General features: G+C 48.5%; 1 protein-coding gene across 1 annotated transcript in view; it reads left to right on the forward strand.

The window, feature by feature from the left end:
* LOC115363491 (protein TANC2-like) overlaps positions 1–15,000 on the forward strand; it is a 36,545-nt gene that overhangs the window by 1,970 nt on the left and 19,575 nt on the right. Inside the window, exon 3 of the mRNA XM_030057744.1 lies at positions 7,916–8,034. Within this exon, the coding sequence (XP_029913604.1) occupies positions 7,916–8,034 (119 nt within the window). The remainder of the gene's footprint in view (positions 1–7,915; positions 8,035–15,000) is intronic.

Consider the following 15,000-nt stretch of genomic DNA (forward strand, 5'->3'; position numbering starts at 1 on the left):
ACAACAACACAACTATGACAACGACAACAACGACAACAACAACACAACAACAACGACGACAACAACAACAACACAACAACAACAACACAACAACGACGACAACGACAACAACAACAACAACGACAACGACAACGACAACGACAACAACACCGACAACAACACAACAACGACAACACAACAACAACACAACAACAACACAACAACAACGACGACGACAACGACAACAACACCGACAACAACAACGACAACACAACAACAACACAACAACAACGACAACACAACAACAACACAACAACAACGACAACAACACAACAACAACACAACAACGACAACACAACAACAACACAACAACAACACAACAACAACGACGACGACAACGACAACACCGACAACAACAACACAACAACGACAACAACAACAACAACAGCAGCAGCAGCAGCAGCAGCAGCCAGGGTCCTGTTTGCCTGTTTACCTGTTTGCCTGTTTACCTGTTTGCCTGCAGGTCCATCAGCTCCTTCTCTTTGTAAAAACCCTTTTCTCTCCCGTTCAGCCTTTGCAGTCCGACTGTTTGTGTCTCCAAACCCGAGCGAACAAAACAAAACAGCCTCTGAGCAGGAAAATCTGCAAGAAATTCATATGAAATTGTAGAAAACTGAGTGAAATGAGCAAAAAAACAACAACAACAAATAAGAAAAACACTGAAACAAACAAACAAACAAACAAACAGGGAAAAGGGTTCAAATTAAGTCGAGAAAAAGTCCTGAAAAAATAATCCAGTTACGTCATTTTAAATTTATATAATTATAATTATTATATGTAATTATTATAATAATTAGGCCTATTGTTTTTCTGGACATTTTTTTCCGTCATCTTTTTTTATTCTAATCATTTCCTCTCGGTTTATTACAATTTTCCAGTCACTTTCTTTCTTTCTATGTTTATTTTATGTTTATTTTATTTTATTATAATTTTTTCTTTTGCTAATTTCTTGGTTTTTCTTCTTATCACTTTTATGTGAGAAGTCCAAAGTTGATTTATTCAAAATCCTTTCTGGTGGAGTTTGTGGCTCTGAAAGGGTTAATGAGATCAGTGTCACACATCACGCTCAGGCGGCTGAGACGCCTGCAGCAGATTATAATCCTGTAATCCTGCTCATAATCCATAATCCTGCTGTCAGGAGCTTCAGCTCAGGCTCCTCTTCTGTTCTCCTCTGGGTTTTTTTTTTTTTTTTTTTTTTTTTTTTTCACTCAGAGAAAAGACAAACTTTCTTTCTAAACTCTCCTCGCTCTGCAGCTCACTGCACTGTGTGTGTGAGTGTGTGTGTGAGTGTGTGTGTGTGTGTGTGTGTGAGTGTGAGTGTGTGTGTGTGTGTGTGAGTGTGTGTGTGTGTGTGTGTGTGTGTGTGTGAGTGTGTGTGTGTGTGTGTGTGTGTGTGTGTGGAGGAGGGGAGCTGTGGCTCAGGGGGAGGGAGCTCTCTCAGCAGACATGGAGGCTCGGCTGCTCTCTGTTTGTCGGCGCAGAGGAAAAAGTTCCCGGCGGCTCTGAGGAGGAAGAAGCTTCAGGACGTTTTCAGAAACAGGAGCAGGAGAACCGCGTGTGTGTGTGTGTGTGTGTGTGTGTGTGTGAGTGTGTGTGTGTGTGTGTGTCGGGGGAGAGACTCTGACTCGTTGCTGAGTGTTCCTGCTGTCACTTTTCCTCCATCTTTCTCTCTTTCCTTTACGCTGGATTTTTTGTTTCTGCACTTCATTTCCTGGTGGAGACGGTTAGGGTTAGGGACCAATGAGAAGAGAGCTGGAATGTGATGTCATCATGTGGAGTTAACGTTTTTCTTCTGTCGCCAAAGAAACAAACAACCAGCGAACAGAGAGGAAGAGCAGTGCCACAACCAGCTAACAAACAGCCACGTCCCAGAACCACGACTCCCTGTTGCCACGGTGACCGCTGGGCTCCAGAACCGCCACTCCCTGTTGCCACGGTGACCGCTGGGCTCCAGAACCGCCACTCCCTGTTGCCACGGTGACCGCTGGGCTCCAGAACCGCGACTCCCTGTTGCCACGGTGACCGCTGGGCTCCAGAACCGCCACTCCCTGTTGCCACGGTGACCGCTGGGCTCCAGAACTGTGACTACCTGTTGCCACGGTGACGCCTGTGTTCTGGAATCTCCTGCCGCTGTTGTCGCGGTAACCTCTGCGCCCAAGCTCGTCAACTTCCTCTCTGCGTGGCCCCGCCCATCACATGGGTGGACTCTGAGCCAATCAGAGCTCTGCTGCTATGGACTGCACGGCGGCCATCTTGAAGGCGTGCGCCCGCTCCCGGGTGAAGTGGTGCCGCGGCGAGCGCCCGGCGCTCCGTCGCCCCTGGAGACGGACGGGCCGCTGCGGTTGCTATGGAGATGTCACAGCGACAGAGGTGATCGGCCACGCCTCCTCGCTCGCGCGGCGCTGGCTGCTGCTCGCCTGCTGCTGCCACGCCAACGAGGAGAGCGCAGACCTGTGCCCTGATTGGTCCGACTGCCCGTCCAATCAGGGCACAGATCAGAGGCACGGAGAGAGAGGAGGAGGTGAAGTCTGTCTCATCTGCTAAAAATGTCACACACACACCCTGTCATTGACTGACCACACACACACACACACACACACACATACACACACACACACACACACACACACACACACACAGTCACACACACACACACACACACACACACACACACATGCACACAGGTTTGTGCTGGTTACTGAAACCATGTTGGTTTTATTTTCTCTGTGTGTGTGTGTGTGTGTGTGTGTGTGTGTGTGTGCGCGTGTGTGTGTGTGTGTGTGTGTGTGTGTGTGTGTGTGTGTGTGTGTGTGTGTGTGTGTGTGAGCCTGTGATGTTCCTCCAGTTTTCAGTCCAGTCAGCAGTTTATAGCTGTAATTATAGAGAGCGTTTCAGGCTGCGGTTCATACACTCTCAAATCTGTGTGTGTGTGTGTGTGTGTGTGTGTGTGTGTGTGTATCTACGCTGGCATATTTAGGTCAGAATAGTGAATACATTAAAGTGAAGATCAATTACTTTTTCACACACACACACACACACACACACACACCCTTGAGTCTTGTGTATTAAAACCTTAACATTTCAATACTTCAAAATAAAAGTTCATTTAGGAGTGTCAGCTGTGTTAGCTTTACCCACAATGCCACGCTGCTGTGTTTTGTTCTAGATGGTCAGTACCATGTAACCACGGCAACCACTGTGGAACCCTACGCACAGCCGAGCTCCACTGGATTATTATTATTATTATTATTATTATTATTACTTATGATATTAGTGCAACAATTATTCTAGGGCAAAATGACATTGTTCTTATTGTTTGGCACTTATTATTTTAGAACATGAGTTGTTGTCTGCGGTTTGTTGTTTTGTTTTGTTTGGTTTGGTCTTGACTTTGTTTTGTTTTCTGTAAAATGACAGTAAGAGTTCTTCCACTTTGATTTATCAAAAGTATCCTGATAAATCCTGGGACCTGCAGGTTGTTTTTCACGGCTCTGTGTGCTGTCCTCCAGAGCATCAGCCCCGTGTAACCACGGTAACCTCTGCATTACAGAGTGTCAGCCCCGTGTAACCACGGTAACCTCTGCTTTACAGAGCGCTATCCCCATGTAACCACGGTAACCTCTGCTTTACAGAGCGTCAGCCCCGTGTAACCACGGTAACCTCTGCATTACAGAGTGTCAGCCCCGTGTAACCACGGTAACCTCTGCTTTACAGAGCGTCAGCCCCGTGTAACCACGGTAACCTCTGCTTTACAGAGCGTCAGCCCCGTGTAACCACGGTAACCTCTGCTTTACAGAGCGCTAGCCCCGTGTAACCACGGTAACCTCTGCATTACAGAGCGTCAGCCCCACGTAACCACGGTAACCTCTGCGTTACAGAGCGTCAGCCCCACGTAACCACGGTAACCTCTGCGTTACAGAGCGTCAGCCCCACGTAACCACGGTAACCTCTGCATTACAGAGCGTCAGCCCCACGTAACCACGGTAACCTCTGCATTACAGAGCATCACCCCCATGTAACCATGGTAACCTCTGCGTTACAGAGCGTCAGCCCCGTGTAACCACGGTAACCTCTGCTTTACAGAGCGCTAGCCCCGTGTAACCACGGTAACCTCTGCATTACAGAGCGTCAGCCCCGTGTAACCACGGTAACCTCTGCTTTACAGAGCGCTAGCCCCATGTAACCACGGTAACCTCTGCATTACAGAGCGTCAGCCCCACGTAACCACGGTAACCTCTGCGTTACAGAGCGTCAGCCCCACGTAACCACGGTAACCTCTGCATTACAGAGCTTCAGCCCCACGTAACCACGGTAACCTCTGCGTTACAGAGCGTCAGCCCCGTGTAACCACGGTAATCTCTGCGTTACAGAGCGTCAGCCCCGTGTAACCACGGTAACCTCTGCTTTACAGAGCGCTAGCCCCGTGTAACCACGGTAACCTATGCGTTACAGAGCGCTAGCCCCACGTAACCACGGTAACCTCTGCTTTAGAGAGCGTCAGCCCCATGTAACCACGGTAACCTCTGCGTTAAAGAGCGTCACCCCCGTGTAACCACGGTAACCTCTGCTTTACAGAGCGCTAGCCCCGTGTAACCACGGTAACCTCTGCTTTACAGAGCGTCAGCCCCATGTAACCACGGTAACCTCTGCTTTACAGAGCGCTAGCCCCGTGTAACCACGGTAACCTCTGCTTTACAGAGCGCTAGCCCCATGTAACCACGGTAACCTCTGCATTACAGAGCGTCAGCCCCACGTAACCACGGTAACCTCTGCGTTACAGAGCGTCAGCCCCACGTAACCACGGTAACCTCTGCATTACAGAGCATCACCCCCGTGTAACCATGGTAACCTCTGCGTTACAGAGCGATATCCCCGTGTAACCACGGTAACCTCTGCGTTACAGAGCGCTAGCCCCACGTAACCACGGTAACCTCTGCGTTACAGAGCGTCAGCCCCGTGTAACCACGGTAACCTCTGCGTTACAGAGCGTCAGCCCCGTGTAACCACGGTAACCTCTGCTTTACAGAGCGCTAGCCCCGTGTAACCACGGTAACCTATGCGTTACAGAGCGCTAGCCCCACGTAACCACGGTAACCTCTGCTTTAGAGAGCGTCAGCCCCATGTAACCACGGTAACCTCTGCGTTACAGAGCGTCAGCCCCGTGTAACCACGGTAACCTCTGCGTTACAGAGCGTCAGCCCCGTGTAACCACGGTAACCTCTGCTTTACAGAGCGCTAGCCCCGTGTAACCACGGTAACCTCTGCTTTACAGAGCGCTAGCCCCGTGTAACCACGGTAACCTCTGCTTTACAGAGCGTCAGCCCCATGTAACCACGGTAACCTCTGCTTTACAGAGCGCTAGCCCCGTGTAACCACGGTAACCTCTGCTTTACAGAGCGCTAGCCCCATGTAACCACGGTAACCTCTGCATTACAGAGCGTCAGCCCCACGTAACCACGGTAACCTCTGCGTTACAGAGCGTCAGCCCCACGTAACCACGGTAACCTCTGCATTACAGAGCATCACCCCCGTGTAACCATGGTAACCTCTGCGTTACAGAGCGATATCCCCGTGTAACCACGGTAACCTCTGCGTTACAGAGCGCTAGCCCCACGTAACCACGGTAACCTCTGCGTTACAGAGCGTCAGCCCCGTGTAACCACGGTAACCTCTGCGTTACAGAGCGTCAGCCCCGTGTAACCACGGTAACCTCTGCTTTACAGAGCGCTAGCCCCGTGTAACCACGGTAACCTATGCGTTACAGAGCGCTAGCCCCACGTAACCACGGTAACCTCTGCTTTAGAGAGCGTCAGCCCCATGTAACCACGGTAACCTCTGCGTTACAGAGCGTCAGCCCCGTGTAACCACGGTAATCTCTGCGTTACAGAGCGTCAGCCCCGTGTAACCACGGTAACCTCTGCTTTACAGAGCGCTAGCCCCGTGTAACCACGGTAACCTATGCGTTACAGAGCGCTAGCCCCACGTAACCACGGTAACCTCTGCTTTAGAGAGCGTCAGCCCCATGTAACCACGGTAACCTCTGCGTTAAAGAGCGTCACCCCCGTGTAACCACGGTAACCTCTGCTTTACAGAGCGCTAGCCCCGTGTAACCACGGTAACCTCTGCTTTACAGAGCGTCAGCCCCATGTAACCACGGTAACCTCTGCTTTACAGAGCGCTAGCCCCGTGTAACCACGGTAACCTCTGCTTTACAGAGCGCTAGCCCCATGTAACCACGGTAACCTCTGCATTACAGAGCGTCAGCCCCGCGTAACCACGGTAACCTCTGCGTTACAGAGCGTCAGCCCCGTGTAACCACGGTAACCTCTGCGTTACAGAGCGTCAGCCCCGTGTAACCACGGTAACCTCTGCTTTACAGAGCGCTAGCCCCGTGTAACCACGGTAACCTATGCGTTACAGAGCGCTAGCCCCACGTAACCACGGTAACCTCTGCTTTAGAGAGCGTCAGCCCCATGTAACCACGGTAACCTCTGCGTTAAAGAGCGTCACCCCCGTGTAACCACGGTAACCTCTGCTTTACAGAGCGCTAGCCCCATGTAACCACGGTAACCTCTGCTTTACAGAGCGTCAGCCCCATGTAACCACGGTAACCTCTGCTTTACAGAGCGCTAGCCCCGTGTAACCACGGTAACCTCTGCATTACAGAGTGCTAGCCCCATGTAACCACGGTAACCTCTGCATTACAGAGCGTCAGCCCCACGTAACCACGGTAACCTCTGCGTTACAGAGCGTCAGCCCCACGTAACCACGGTAACCTCTGCATTACAGAGCATCACCCCCGTGTAACCATGGTAACCTCTGCGTTACAGAGCGCTAGCCCCACGTAACCACGGTAACCTCTGCGTTACAGAGCGTCAGCCCCGTGTAACCACGGTAACCTCTGCTTTACAGAGCGCTAGCCCTGTGTAACCACGGTAACCTCTGCGTTACAGAGCGCTAGCCCCATGTAACCACGGTAACCTCTGTGTTACAGAGCATCAGCCCCATGTAACCACGGTAACCTCTGTGTTACAGAGCATCAGCCCCGTGTAACCACGGTAACCTCTGCTTTACAGAGCGTCAGCCCCGTGTAACCACGGTAACCTCTGCGTTACAGAGCGCTATCCCCGTGTAACCACGGTAACCTCTGCGTTACAGAGCGTCAGCCCCGTGTAACCACGGTAACCTCTGCGTTACAGAGCGCTAGCCCCGTGTAACCACGGTAACCTCTGCGTTACAGAGCATCAGCCCCACGTAACCACGGTAACCTCTGCGTTACAGAGCATCAGCCCCACGTAACCACGGTAACCTCTGCGTTACAGAGCGTCAGCCCCGTGTAAAAAAAAAAAAAGAAAAAAAAAATCTGGCCTATTGTGTTTAGCACAAACATCACATATCTGTGCCAGTTTTTAAACACAGCTGGTTTTCCCAAATTGTTGGGTCTCTCTCTCCATGCCTGGGCTTTTTAATGAGATCAGGTGGGACTGCAGTCTGCTGTCCCACAGCTCTGCACACAGAGAGACAGACACAGCGACGCTTTCCTCCACTGGTGTTTTGCTGTTCTGCAAAAATCCGCCAGATTTTTTTCTGATTTCACTCCTCTCCTATTGGACGTGCTGACGTGATGTCATAGGGCGCTGCGCCCAAGTTAAAACATTCAACTTGGGCGCATAAAAATGTCAAAGTGTCAGCTCAGGGTCACCTGGACACATTTCAGGCATTCTGACCAATCAGCACTGCCAACGATATGGCCTTCACCTTTAATGATGTCATCAGAGGGGCGGAGCATGATCAGTGTAGAAATACTGTCATGTGTAAACAAGACTCTCTTTCTCCCTCTCTCTCCCTCCCTCTCTCTCTTTCTCTCTCTGTCCAGGTGAGGAGGACGAGTTAGGCCCGCCCCCCTCTGTGGACGAGGCGGCGGAGACGCTGATGACGAGGCTGGGCTTCCTGCTGGGGGAGAAGCTACCCTACCACCCGCAGCATGACAGACAGGTAGCCAGCACACACACACACACACACACACTGTTACCATGGTAACTGTGGCCTGTGGAGACAGGATGGGGACACCCTGCCCCCTAAAGATGGTGGCCATAACAACATAAGACAATCCACCAATCGGGGGGGCAAAATATTTCTTTCAATGTCAAGAGACCTGTCAGGCACTGGAGCCCCTGGAAGACCTCAAGGACCCCTGGGGGCCCCCAGACCCCACTTTGGACAGCAGTGGGCTAAGAGCTAGTTAACAGTGACACCTGCTGGAGCCAGACCGTCACTACAACACGGTCACAGAGGGGCAGCGCTGAGCTCCTCTCAGGCCTCTGACATAAAAACATGATCCCATATCTACATTATTCTAGTTCTGTAAAACTAAACTAAAAACCTGATTTGAAAAAAATATATATAAGACATAAGAGTTGAACTGAAATAAAAATAAAAACTAGGCTGAACCCATGTTGCGTTCACACAGGACAGACAGCATCTTCACTGCTTTCTGACTCCGATTATTCTGAGAATTTTCTGGTCGTTTTCTCAAAATTGTTTCTTTTTTAAATCCTGAATTTGTCACAAACGTATCTTTACCGCATTTTCAGAAAGAAATCAAGTGAATTGGTGCAGATTTCAAAGGGCTAACACTCCCTGCTCTGATGTCGGGTGTGTGTGGTGTGTGTGTGTGGTGTGTGTGTGTGTGTGTGCTGGGACAGTCTCTGCGGTCTCAGGGTTATAATCATGGGGGAGGTCGTCATGCACGTCAGCATCACTTCCAGGAAGTGGCTGCGTGTCTGTGTCGCAGTAAAAATAGTCCCGGTGCCACATCACACACGCAGGCAGGAGCAGTGATCTGAGCCTGAGCCTCAGGGCTGACAGGCCAACGGCCCCTTTTCCTGTCCCTGACGTCCCCACACTGAGACCACATGTTGGACACCATCTTGTCCTCTGGACGTCCACTGGTTCAGTTCCTATGGCCAGCATTTCCTGTTAGCTTAGCATAAAGACTTGAAGTCTATGGGAGCGGTTAGCCTGGCTCTCTGAAGCTGTCTTACTGTCGCTCATTTATTTTTTTCTTCTTTTCATTTCTTTGTTTTTGCCGTAACATTGACTCATTTCTTCTAAAGCTGCTTATTGTCTTTATCCTGTTTTTCATGAGATGGTCTCTCTCTCCCTGTCTCTCTCTCTCCCTGTCTGTCTCTCTCTCTCTCTCCCTGTCTCTCTCTCTCTCTCTGTCTCTCTGTCTCTCTCTCTCTCCCTCTGTCTCTCTCTCTCTGTCTGTCTCTCTGTCTCGCTCTCTGTCTGTCTGTCTCTCTCTCTCTCTCTGTCTCTCTGTCTCGCTCTCTGTCTGTCTGTCTCTCTCTCTCTCTCTCTCTCTCTCTCTCTCTCTCTCTCTCTCTCTCTCTCTCTCTCTCTCTCTCTCTGAGTGAGTGGACGGAGTGAGTGTGCTGAGTGAACGCGTGAGAGCGGTGTGAGTGATTTTCTATCTTTTGCTTGCTGTTTTTTTGCTGTAACAGGGTGGAGGTGGTGGATTTGAACAGTGGTGTTTATTTGTAGGTGGCACATATTTAGGTTTAGGGGATTGTTGGTGTTTGTTTGGTCCGCCGGCGTTTGTCGCTGGTCGATTAAACTCCGGTATGGAGTTTACCAGACTCACTAGAAAACATGGTATTAAAATCCCCGCTAGTTGTCAGTGCACGGTGGAGGAGTGCAGCCTGGCCGTCGGGGAGGTGGTGGGTCACCACAGCATTAAATCCGCGGCCAGGATGAACAGCGCGGTGGTGATTTTTGTTGATGCGGTGGAAAAGGCGAACAAAGTGATTGAGAGCGGTGTGGTTGTTAACGGGCAGTTTGTGTCGGTGTCTCCGCTCGCCACGCCGGCAAAGCGGGTCATCATTTCAAACATCCCGCCGTTTATCAGCGATGATATCCTGCTGAGGGAGCTGTCCCGACACGGGAAGGTGGTCTCCCCGGTCAGGAAGCTGGCGGCGGGCTGCAGATCCCCGCTGCTGAAACACGTTGTCTCACACAGGCGGCAGGTTCACATGATCCTCAGTAAGAAAGACGAGGAGCTCAATCTAGTGTTTAATGTGAAAGTGGATGATTTTGATTATGTTGTGTTTGTAACTTCAGAGACTCTGAAGTGTTTCAGCTGCGGGGAGGAAGGTCATTTAGCCCGGGCCTGTCCTGGAAAAGTTCCTGTTGATAATAGAGCACAGGGAGGAGAGACAGGAGGAGACACACAGGCTCAGAAAACACAGGGAGGAGAGGCAGGAGGAGACACACAGGCTCAGAAAACACAGGGAGGAGAGGCAGGAGGAGACACACAGGCTCAGAAAACACAGGGAGGAGAGGCAGGAGGAGACACACAGGCTCAGAAAACACAGGGAGGAGAGGCAGGAGGAGACACACAGGCTCAGAAAATACAGGGAGGAGAGGCAGGAGGAGACACACAGGCTCACAAAGCACAGGGAGGTGAAAAAGAGACAGAACAAGAAAACAGTAGAGCAGAGAAACAGACACAGAGCGATGCAGGCAGTAAGAAGGAGGCCAGGCAGAAAGCAGGCGGTGAGGAGGAGGCCAGGCAGAAAGACAGTGAGGAGGCAGCAGGAGCAGAGCAGACTGGTTTGAACATGGTAGGCAGAGCAGCAGAGGACATTCTGAGGGACAGTGATGAGGAACTGATGGCAGATGAGAGTGGGTTTAAAGTTCCTGCTCTGAAAAGAAAAGTAATAGAAAATAGCAGTGATACTCAAACAAAGAAGGAGGAAACACGCAAACTAAGACGACGGCAGAAAATGAGAATGACAGAGAATGAGTCCAGCATGGAGGAGGAGGAAGACAGCCAGTCTTACACTGGGTCAAAGCAGGAAAAAATGTACACAGTTAAAGAAATAAGGAAATTTCTGCAAATAACAAAAAATATGAAAAATGTTAAATTTGAGGAGTACTTCTCAGACAAAGAACTACTGCTGTTCTCTATCAGGACACAGATGAGAGACAAAGGAGATGGAGGTTTTGCTGACACAGAAATTTTCAGACTTAAGAAAATAGTTCTGAGACTCAAAAATGAACTATTTAATGATGATGAATAAGAGACAATGTAAGACGGTCTGTCTTCTCTTTGTTGTTTGTTGTGTGTTTCTTCTCAACTCAGGCCTCATGAGTGATCTAAGAGTTTCAACTTTAAACATAAATGGAGCCAGAGATGTGAGGAAGAGATCAAATCTTTTTGAAACTGTAAAAATGAAAAATATAAATGTATTGTTAATCCAAGAAACACATAGTGACTCTGCAAATGAAATTGACTGGAGAAAAGAATGGGATGGGCTAATTGTTTTTAGCCATTTAAACAGAAATAGTGGAGGAGTGGCACTTCTCTTCTCAAAACAGTTTTTGCCAAAATCTTATGTGGTGGAGGAAATCATAAAAGGCAGGCTCATGGTGGTCAGAGCCAAGTATGGAATTTTCACTGTTGTGTTTATCAATGTGTATGCTCCCAATATAGGATCTGACAGACTGTGTTTTTTAAATGAGCTGAGTGGGGTGTTAAACAAGTGTGAACCAGAGGAGTTTTTGTTCTTAGGTGGAGATTTTAATTGCACAGAGAGTGATTTAGACAGAAACCATGTTGAACCTCATCTTGCCTCAAAACACATCATGAAGAAGCTGGTCGAAGCCCACAAGCTGTCTGATGTGTGGAGAGAGATGCATGGAAAAAATAGACAATACACCTGGGTTCAGAGCCATGAAAATTATCTTTCAATGGCCAGATTAGACAGGTTTTATTGTTTTAAGCATCACCAGAGCATTTTTAAAGGATGTAAGATTGTTCCTGTTGGTTTCTCCGATCATTCTATGGTTTTATGTGACGCTTTTATTGCAAATCTTAAACACAAGTCTGCATATTGGCATTTTAAACACTGCTCTTTTATTGGATTTACATTTTAAAGAAATGTTTGTTTATTTCTGGAAAAATTTCCAAGATAGAAAGGAAGATTTTAAATCATTGAAAGAGTGGTGGGATTATGGAAAAGTGCAGGTCAGAGAATTTTGTCAACAATATACTCTCAATGTCTCTCATAACATTACTAAGTCTATTAGAGATCTAGAGACTGGGATAGTGGAGCTCCAAAATGCTGCAGAGGCCACAGGAAATCGAGGTCATATTAAAGACCTCAAATCTAAAAAAGCCTTATTGGCAGACCTGCTAGGCTGCAAAGCACAGGGGGCGCTGGTTCGGTCTCGGTTTCAGAGCGCTGCTCTGATGGACTCACCGTCCAAATTCTTCTTTAGTCTGGAGAAGAAGAACGGGCAGAGCAGGTTTATTCATGCCCTGCGGTCGCCTGCAGGACAGCTGCTGACCGATGGAAAAGAAATCCGGCAGAGAGCTGTGGACTTTTATGCTCAGCTTTTTGAGAGCGAGTTCACTGAGGATGAGGAGGCATTTGAGTCGTTCTGCAGGGGGTTGCCCTGTGTGTCTGAGGAGACAAATAAAGAACTGGAGGGTCCCCTGACAGCAGAGGAGGTGTTTGTGGCTCTGCGAGACATGCAGGGGGGGAAGGCCCCAGGAATCGATGGATTGCCACCAGAATTCTACAGGGCTTTCTGGAGTGAGTTGGGAGAGGATGTCCTGGATGTCTTTAATGAAAGCTTTGATGATGCATGTTTGCCTCAGAGCTGCAAGAGAGCAGTTTTGACTCTGTTACCAAAAAAAGGAGACCTGCAAGACATAAAGAACTGGCGGCCGGTCTCTCTGCTGTGTTCGGATTACAAGCTGTTGTCAAAGGTGTTGGCAAACAGACTGAAGAAGGTGATGGATGAAATTGTTGATCGAACACAAACGTACTGTGTTCCTGGCAGGTCTATAGTTGACAACGTGTCACTGATTAGAGACGTTTTAGAAGTCTGTGGTTCATTGGCTTTTGATGCTGGTTTGGTTTCTTTGGACCAGGAAAAGGCATTCGATCGGGTTGAGCATCGTTATCTTTGGAAAGTTTTACAAAGACTCGGTCTCAGCCCTGATCTTATTGCTAAAATTAAGGTTCTGTATGAGGATATTGAGAGTATTTTGAAAATTAATGGGGATCTGTGTAAACCATTTAAAGTAAAGCGTGGAATAAGACAAGGATGTTCAATGTCTGGTATGCTTTATGCTCTCGCTATAGAACCTATGTTACATAATATTCGGTCACGTATGGATGGTGTGTGTTTGCCTGGGTGTAATACACGGTTCATTTTATCTGCGTATGCGGACGATATTATTGTAATAATAAAAATAAAGAAGATGTGAATATGTTGGGAAATATTGTTGAAAATTTTGGAAGAATATCGGCAGCAAGAGTGAACTGGTTGAAAAGTGAGGCACTGGCAGTGGGAGATTGGGTTGCAGGTCTTCCAAAGTTACCAGGGGGGTTAAGCTGGAAGAGGGGAGGCCTGAAGTATCTCGGTGTTTTTTTAGGTGACGATCAGTCGGTGAGGAGAAACTGGGAGGGAGTGATAGAAAAAGTGGAGGGGAGGTTAGCAAAATGGAAGTGGTTGTTGCCTGAGATGTCTTACAGAGGAAGAGTCCTGGTCATTAATAATCTGGTTGCCTCAACTCTCTGGCACAAATTAAAATGCATGGAGCCCCCTGCTGGTCTGTTACAAAAAATACAGTCAATTATGATTAACTTTTTTTGGGATAATCTGCATTGGGTTCCACAGAGTGTGCTGTACTTGCCAAAGGAGGAAGGGGGGCAGGGTTTAATACACCTGGAGAGCAGGTTAGCAGCATTCAGGTTACAAACAGTACAAAGATACCTGACAGGGACTGACGAGGTTTTATGGAGGCCAGTAATGAGCATCATTTTAAGGGGAGCATCAGGTTTGGGTTTGGATGCATCTTTGTTTTTAACCAACTGTAATCTTTTACGTTTGTGTGACTTGCCTGCCTTTTATCAGGGACTGTTTAGAGCATGGACTCTGTTTAAATGGAGCAGACTGGAACCTGCAGCTTCAGCGTTCTGGCTTCTGGAGGAGCCGTTAATTCATGGAGCGCGACTGGATGTTCAGGACAGCAGCAGACCAGGTCTCAGTCAGAGGCTAATCTCTGCTGGGACAGTGAAGCTGAGGCATGTAGTGGATGCTGCTGGTCCTGGTTTTCACAATACAGAGGAAGTGGCTTCTAAACTGGGTCTGAGGTCACTTCGTCAAACCAGAGACATTTTAAACATCTGGACTAAAAAACTGAGTGATGAGGAGCACCAGATGTTAGGTGATTATTTTACTGGAACAGAAACTCCTGATGAACGAGATCCTTTCCCTGAACTGGGTCTCACAGTGGATGGAACTGGTCTGACGGGACCTTTGGTCTATAGAGACGCTGCACCTGTAGACCTGTACCTGGCCAGTGGGAAGCTTCTCTATACGTACTGTGTTCAGGCCTTGAACAGGCGTAAGCTGAGCGGGAGGAAAGACACTGTGTGGAGAGAGAGACTGAGGCTGCAGGACGACTGCAGGCCGGTGTGGAGGCTGTTTTACAAGCCTCCACTAAACAGGCGGTCAGGTGATCTGCAATGGAGAATCCTGAAGGGGGCGCTGGCTGTCAATAGCTTTGTTTCTAAGATCAATCCATCAGTGTCGATCAGCTGTCCTTTTTGTTCAGAGCCAGAAACTATCTTCCACTGTTTTTTAGAGTGTGGCAGACTGGCTGCTCTGTTCGATGTGCTGAAAACTGTGTTTAAAATGTGTGGAGAGATTTGGTCTGAAACTGCCTTCATTGCTGGTGTTAATTACTCAAAGAAATGTGCAAAGAAGTGCCAGTTATTAAATTTTGTAGTAGGTCAGGCTAAATTATCTGTTTACAAAAGTAGGAAAAATCAGTTAGAAAATCTGGGAGGTGAAGGGTTAGTCTCTATGTTTAAGTCGCTAGTAAAACTCAGAGTGAGAGTGGATTTTAATTTTTATTCACTCATGAAAAATATTGATGAA

The sequence above is a fragment of the Myripristis murdjan genome, chromosome 8 (genome assembly GCF_902150065.1).
Source record: "Myripristis murdjan chromosome 8, fMyrMur1.1, whole genome shotgun sequence".
Classification (NCBI taxonomy): Eukaryota; Metazoa; Chordata; class Actinopteri; order Holocentriformes; family Holocentridae; genus Myripristis; species Myripristis murdjan.